Raw genomic sequence first — 7,679 nt, 5'->3', positions numbered from 1 at the left:
TAATAGAGATTGTGTTATTATATATAATATAATATATGTATACGATACCGCTCCACAGAGAAGGGAATGAAGTCGGGGGTGTCGGTGGCTTAAAACAGAGGGAGACCCGCTTTGCGGGGGGCGCTCGGGCCGTCGGCCAGAAGAGAAACTCTGAGAGGAGAAACAAGGCACCGCGCCGCGGAAAAACACGACCCACGGGCCTCGAAACCCCCTTCCACCCGCCCCCCCGGGCACCGCAGCCGCGGAGAGCCGCTCAGAATGGCTCTTTTTCCCTCCTATCCCCCATCGAGTGTCTCTTCTTCTTTTTTTTTTTTAAAAAAACCCAAACTGCTAAAATCAATACCAGCCGCCCGTGATGGGGTTGGGGGGGTTGGGGGGTGGGCGCTCCCCACGCAGTTCGGGGGAGGAGGGGAACAAACAGGTGAGGGGGAACGGTGGCGAATGGTGGGTGTTTGAGCTACCTGTGAAAGTGAACAGGTAAACACCCCCCCACACACCCCCCCCCCGCTAGCAAAGGCACTTGTCCTAAAGTGCAGCCACTCAGCTTATGTACACCCCCCGCGCCGCCGGCCTCCCGTGGGCTTGTGCATATAACCCCCCCCCAGGAGCTAGCCCCCGGGGCAGCGGACTAGGGATCTCCCCCGGCAGGCTCTGGGAGGGGGGACAGAGCGGAGGGGAAGGCAGGAAGGGTGGCTGGGAGCACCCGCCGGGCTCTGTCGCGATAGCCGTCGGGCTGCCGTCGGGTTTCTCCCCCTCCCAGGCAGCGCGGCTGGGAACGCGGGGCTGCATCCCGGGAACGCGGGGCTGACTCCCGGCCCCGCGACAGCTCCTGACGTCAAAGGACCGGAGCGTCTCTCACGTCACCCCTCCGCCGGTTACGTCACGGCGGCCCGGCGGGAGAAGCGGCCTCGCCCCGCGGCGCCGTCCGCGCGTGGGACACGCCACCCACCCTCCGGGAGGCGTGGGGCTTTGTGTGCCCGCAGCGGGACCCTTGTGGCCAGCCCGCGGGGACCCCCGGGGCCGTGGCCGCCTTCAAGTCCCGGCCTCCTCCCGTGGGCGTCCACCGCTCCCGCCGCCCCGTCGGGACCCACGTCGCGAGGGGTTTGCAGGGCGCTCTGCCCGCGTTGGGGCATTCGCGCGTCTGTTTGGCTTCGGGTGGGGGTTTTATTTTATTATTATTATCATCATCATCATCATCATCAAAGGTCGGCCCTTCACCCCGGCCCAAGGAGCGGAGCCGCCCGAAGGGAGCGGGCCGCGCCGCCAGCCCCGCCGCCCCAAGAGCTGCTCTGCCCGTGCCTCCCCGGCTTTGCTTCTTTAATTCGGGACGTTATAACCGTCGTCCTGCCGCTGCCGCGATTGTCACTGGTATTACGTCTATTATTTTTTTTGTTGTTGTTGTTGTTCCCCTCGGGAAGGAATTAACGCTCCATCCTGCCCCATCCGAGTGAAACGTCGCCGCCTCCCCCGCTTCGGGCAGGTTGAGCCGGGGCGGGGGGGGGGGTGGGTGGAATAAATCAATCGATAAGGGCGAGATTTGCTGGGAATTAAAGCTCTCTGCCCGGTGCGTGTCCCAAACCCCTCTCGCCGGAGAAAGGGGAGCGGAACGGGGGAGCGCCCGCCCGAGTGGTTCCCTCCATATCGAGGAAGGACTCCGAAATGGATGAAGAGATAGCCATTGAGTGCGGTTGAATACCATGACAACTAGGAACAACCTCAGATTTATTCCCAACAGTTAGGACACATTGAAAGAGGGCGTCAATCACGTATTATTTCGCCACTGAAATAAATGCAAAAACTGCGCCGAGACAAAGGGTTCCAACAGAAGCCGGACATTTGTCTACATTGCGGACATTGTTTCCAGCTTAGCCATAGGGTTGTATTTGTGTTTGCGCGGGTCCGACCACCCAGGATGTGCTCAGGGGCTCGCTTAAAAAAAAAAAAAAAAAAAAAAAAAAGGAAAAAAAAAAATCCCTGGGCATTGTCAGCCACATCACATACTTTATGGGAGGCAGGCTGGGGGCTGGGGGGAGGAAAGATGGGGGAGCGGGGAGGGAGAGGAGGGGAAGGTGCGAGATCGACAAACAGGAGGGTGTCTGAGGGATCGTCTTCCTCCCCTTCCCACCACCAGCAGCCCCATTCTCGCTCCCGCCTCCTGGAAGAGAAACTCGGTCAACTTTTCTTTCCCAGAAATAAAGGTGGTGATGAGAAGCCCTTTCCCAGACTGCAGCCCCCCCCGCCCTGCACACCACCACCACCACCATCATCATCATCATCCCCGCGTACAAGCCCGTCCCGGGCCGGAGTCCGGCTGAGAGGCGCTTCGAGGAAGGGGAAGGGGAAAGGAAGGGGAGGGGAAAGAGAAGAGAAGAGGAAAGGGAAAGGGAAAGGGAAAGGGAAGGGGAAGGGGAAGGGGAAGGGGAAGGGGAAGGGGAAGGGAAAGGGGAAGGGGAAGGTCCGGGCCGTGCCAGGCGAGGGTGAGCACGGCCAAGGGTCCTCGGCGGGTGCAGGAAAGGGAAGAAGCAAGGAAAATGAAAATAAAAGTTGGTGGAATACGGATAGAGAGGGAAGAAGTTGGGGAGGGGGGCAGTGCGCAGCCCCGGGCCGGGCCGGGGGAGCCGCCGCTCCGCCGGGACCCGCGGTCGCGGATGCTGCGGGGATTCGCGGCTGCCGGCGCCATGTGCGCGTGTGACACCTGGAGATCCGGCCATCCAAATCACCCTTTGGGAAAGCAACCCCTTCTTTATCCCGCTCCTTCCCCAGGTCCTGAAAAAAAAAAAAAAAAAAAAGAAAAAGAAAAAAATTGAAATTAATTCAATCCTATTTGAAAGTCCATGGGACTCCAGCCCATTAAATAAACCAAACGGGCTGGGTTTTATTCCCCTGGAAGAAGGAGGCAAAATCAATGAGACCTCTTCAAATAAAGCCCCCCCCCCAAGTAATCACCTCCCGGATCTCCCCGGGTCGTGACTGACGATCGCATTTTGCCAGTTCGGTTAATTTCGGAGCAAACTAGAATCAATTACTTGCTGTTTAATTTCCAGCGTTCATCCCTAAGCCTCAACCAAAATATTGACCTAGGCGGTTTAGATAAGTTGGTCTCTTGCCATCTGAGCCGCCTCTCGTTTCGGTCCCGCGCGGGGCTCTGAGCGCGGCCCCGCGCAATAAAAAAAAATAATAAAAAAATAAATTAAAAAAAAAAAAATAGCGCAGCCCCCGAGTTTGCGAGGGCGCGCAGACTGAGCGGGAGGGGTGGGAAACCGCGCACCCATCCTCCCTTGCTCCTTATCACTCCCCCCTTCCCCCCCCCCCCCCCCGATTTTTTTTTGTTTTCCCTCCCTGCTTTTCAAGGCAATCGCTGGAAAACACACTTTGGAGTGTGCGGAATATCGGGCTGGTGTGCGAGGCTCTTTGTATGTAAATACTGTGTTTAAAAAAAAGAAAATCACACCCTCCCTCTCTCGCTGACACACACACACACACACACGCGGAAGGGCCCTCCCCACGCCGGTAATTAACTGACACGTTATACCACTCATCACCAATGGTGGAAGCTCGGAGCTCGCCCAAAACCCGCAATTTCACATCTGCAAACACTGTCTTCATCCACTTGACTTCCAAGACCCGCCCACACGTGGCCAACCTTTCCCGGGTTTAATGTATTTTTTTTTTCTCCCTCCTCTCGGCAGGTTCATGTGTGGGGACCAGCCTTATATGGACTGTTCGCTCCAGCAATGGCTCGGGTTTTTCCAGCGGCAGGCACGGGTTCGGGGTGTTTAAGCAAGATCCAGAAGTGATCATTTTTTTTTTTTTCTTCTTTTTTTTTTTTTTTTTTTTTTTTTTTTTTGGCGTCTCTGTCCCCCTTTCCCCTGGAGTTACAAACTATTTCCGAAGCCGGCTGCTGCTCCCGCTCTCTCTGAATTTCCCCCGTGGCAGAACAAGCCCTTAGAAACCGCCGCCGCGGAGATCCATCGCTGCGGCCGGGGCTCCGTTTCTTCTTTTGCACGAAACCCTTCGGTTGTTTTTCTATAAATCTGTATTATTGTATTCTATTATTTTTTTTTTTTCCCTCCTCCACGCGTGCCGCCGCCCCCGGCTGCCGTGTGCGGTGTCGGTGCCGCCGCTCCGCGTGTGTGCCCGTGACACGGCGGATCGGCGGAGCCGCTCCTCCAACTTTCCTGCCTAAATTTGACCGGACCATGTCTCTGACCAACACTAAGACGGGCTTTTCGGTGAAGGACATTTTGGACCTCCCCGACACCAACGATGAGGACGGCTCCGCCGCGGAGGGCGGCGAGGAAGAGAGTGAGGCGCCGGAGCCTCCCAAGAAAGCGGGAGTTTTGGGACAAACCCCCTTGGACACTGTTCAGACGCTGCCTTTGAAGAACCCTTTCTATGATAATAGCGATAATCCCTACACGCGCTGGCTGGCGAGCGCCGAGGGCATCCAATACTCCCGTGAGTACCGCGCAGCGGGGACGGGAACGGGGCAGAGAGCGGCTCCGCGCCCGCGGGGGCTTCCCCGGGCGGCGGGGCGAGGGGGGGGGGGAGGGGAAGGGTGGGCTACCGCTCGCCACGGGTGGCTGAGCCCCAGGTCGGTGCCTGCATCCATCCCCCTCTCCACAGTGGGGAAGCGGCCGGGCGGCGGGAGGGATGCGGGGTCGGCGGGAGGGATGCGGGGGGCGGCCGGGGTTGCGCAGCGCGGAGCCCCCTCCCCGCTAACGGGACTCTCCGCAGTGCACGGGCTAACGGCCGGCGGCGGTGGCCAGGACCCCTCCGGCAAGTCGCCGGAGCCGTCGGCCGACGAGTCGCCCGACAACGAGAAGGAGACGTCGGGCGGCGGGGACGCGGGGAAGAAGAGGAAGAGGAGGGTGCTCTTCTCCAAGGCGCAGACCTACGAGCTGGAGCGGCGGTTCCGGCAGCAGCGGTACCTGTCGGCGCCGGAGCGGGAGCACCTGGCCAGCCTGATCCGTCTCACTCCCACCCAGGTGAAGATCTGGTTCCAGAACCATCGCTACAAGATGAAGCGAGCCCGGGCCGAGAAAGGTATGGAAGTGACTCCTCTTCCCTCCCCGCGGCGGGTGGCCGTGCCGGTCTTAGTCAGGGACGGCAAGCCCTGCCACACGCTCAAAGCTCAGGACTTGGCAGCCGCGACTTTCCAGACGGGAATCCCCTTCTCCGCCTATAGCGCCCAGTCTCTACAGCATATGCAATACAACGCCCAGTACAGCGCTACCAGCAACCCCCAGTACCCCACAGCACACCATTTGGTACAAGCTCAGCAATGGACTTGGTGAAGGCTGGAGGGGAGCGCGCACACACCACACACACGCACACACACACACACACACACACACAGAGGAAAAACAAAAAATAATAGAGAGAGAGAAAGAGACAGACTGATGCTCCAAAAATAAAATCAAAACTGCGGGGGAAGGAATGGAGAGGGAAACACTATTATTATTATTATTAATTATTATTATTATTATTGCTATTATTATTATTATTACGGTTTTTTTCCCTCTCCTGTTTCTTTTCCCCTCCATTTTCGGGGAGGGGGGCTCGGTTTCATTTCGGGGGGGGGGGGCGGGAGGGAAGGGAGGGGAGGTGTTTTTGTGCGTCATTGTTTACAGAAATTTTTGCGCCATTCGGAGTGGTCCTGTCTACCTACAACTAAAATAAAAAGGGGGGGGGGGAGGGATCGTCACAATTTAAAAAAAAAACAAAAACAAACAAACAAACAAAAAAAAAAAACAAAAATAAAGAATAAACCCCCCCCCCGCTGCTCCTGTGGTTTTGTGAGGAAGGTGCGTGCGCTCGGAGCGCGGCCGCCGTACCCCAACACGGAGATCTCGATCGCTCCCCGTTCTAGGACGATTTTCGGCCGCCTGTAACTCCCGAAAACTCTTAGCGGCCGCATTTTTATATCTCACTGTGATTATCGCTGCCGCGAGTAGCGGCCGGGACGTGCGTTTTGGTTTATCTTATTTGGGGTTCGCGCACAACTATTCCCCAGTAACCCACGAGCAGAGGAAAAAAGAAACGCGGATTAAACCCTCTCTGCCCACCCCCGCGGGAAAGCGGACTCAGTGTGTACAAACTCGGGCTTTCGATATTTTAAGAAAAATTTTAATTTGTAAAAAAGCTGTGTTTCGGGGGAAAAAAAAAAAAAAAAAAAAAGAGAGAAAGAACTGATAACAACGACCAACCGGTTTTGTTCGACTTCTGGGTGCGGCCGTTCCCCGCGTTCCCCGGCGGCGTTTCGGGGGGCTCGGTCCGGCGGGGGGCGAGGGGGGCTCGGGGGGCTCGGAGACACAGCCGACCAGGGCCCCACGGCCCCCGCGCCCGAAACTTCTTATTTCGTGGAAAAAAGGCTTTTTTAGGAGCAGTCGGCTTCAGCCCGACTCCTCCAACACCCGGAGCTGGCGAAAAACGGAGGGGGTGTAGGGGCAGAATCGTTTTATATTTGTGATTGTCTTTTATACACCCCAGTGCCCCCCCGTGCGGCTGGGGTCCTCCGGCTGCGGAGTTTTGGATAGCAGCGTCACCCCAACTCCCCCCTCCCAGGGGTTGGGGGGCCGTTTCAGCAGGGGGGCGCGGAGAGTGCGGAAACTTCGCGTTCAGCCCTCGGGGCTGCGCCGGCGGCTCAGGCAGGTCGGGGGAAAGGGTTAACACCTGGGGCACCCCCCCCCCTAAAAAAAAAAAATCGGGGGAGGGGGGGGAAAGGGGAAAGAGAGAGTCGAGGCCGAGGTGGGCGGCTCAGCCGGGGAGAAGCGGGGACCGAGCCCGGTGCCGGTGAAGTTACGGCCGGTTTGGGGCAGGAGCAGCAGCGGGTTTGGGTACAGCTGTGTGCCCCCTCGCCCTCCCCTGCCTTTTTAGGATGGTAAAGGTGCTTTAAAAAAAAAAAAACAAACAAAAAAAACAAACAAGAAAAAGGGCTCGTCCGGTGTGACGGGGCAGCGCCTGCCGGTTCCGTCCAACGCCCAGAGCAAGGAGACGATCGGTACCGGCTCACAGCACCCCACAGCCGCCGTGCCCCGGGCTCAGCCTCCGCGCTCGGGCTGGTTTTTTTTTTTACTTTTTCCTCTTTTTTTTTTTTTTTCTTTAATTCCACACACACCCCCATCCCCCCCCCCCCCCCCCCATCCCATTTTCTTGTTCCTCCTTTCCCTCGCCGCTCCGCCGGGTAAGCCCCGATCCCAACCATCCGAGGCCGGGGAGCTGCTCGGCTCCGCGGCGGGGATGGCGCCGGTAAACTGCCTGCGCACCGGCGGAGCATCCTCGGCTGGTTCACCGGGGGAGACACGGCCAAGCAGGCGCAGGAGACGTCTTTCCAGCCCGAGGAGGCTCCGCCGGAGTCCCGGACCCGCGCCCCAGTTGCGAAGGGCCCCAGGTTTTCCCCCCTCCAGCCCCAGCGAGCCAGCCAGGAGCGAGAGAGAAGGAAAATTGTCACTTTTTTCTTCTTTTTTTTTTTTTTTTTTTTCCCTTTTTCTTTTTTCCTTTCCCCACAGGCTCTGCTAAGTCTATAAAACCAGTTGTGTGGCCCTAACCTCCGTGGCCTTATATCTCCCATGCTGCCGGGCCAGCTCCGGGCAGTCTATCTTTGCACAATATACAGTAGACTTCACAAAACAGCACAATGGGGGAGGCAGGGAGGTGAGCATGTTAGAGGCGTGCAT

The 7,679-nt window shown here is 57.7% G+C and overlaps 1 protein-coding gene across 1 annotated transcript; it reads left to right on the top strand.

Annotated features, from left to right (window-relative positions):
- The first annotated feature begins 4,199 nt into the window (after positions 1–4,199).
- Positions 4,200–5,297, top strand: NKX2-2 (NK2 homeobox 2). Its single transcript, XM_074169162.1, has 2 exons — positions 4,200–4,458; positions 4,738–5,297. The coding sequence occupies exons 1-2, from the start codon at positions 4,200–4,202 to the stop codon at positions 5,295–5,297; spliced, it is 819 nt and encodes a 272-aa protein (XP_074025263.1).
- Positions 5,298–7,679: the final 2,382 nt, after the last annotated feature.

Source organism: Numenius arquata, chromosome 2, assembly GCF_964106895.1.
Source record: "Numenius arquata chromosome 2, bNumArq3.hap1.1, whole genome shotgun sequence".
NCBI lineage: Eukaryota > Metazoa > Chordata > Aves > Charadriiformes > Scolopacidae > Numenius > Numenius arquata.
This window is presented reverse-complemented; position numbering and strand designations above follow the sequence as displayed.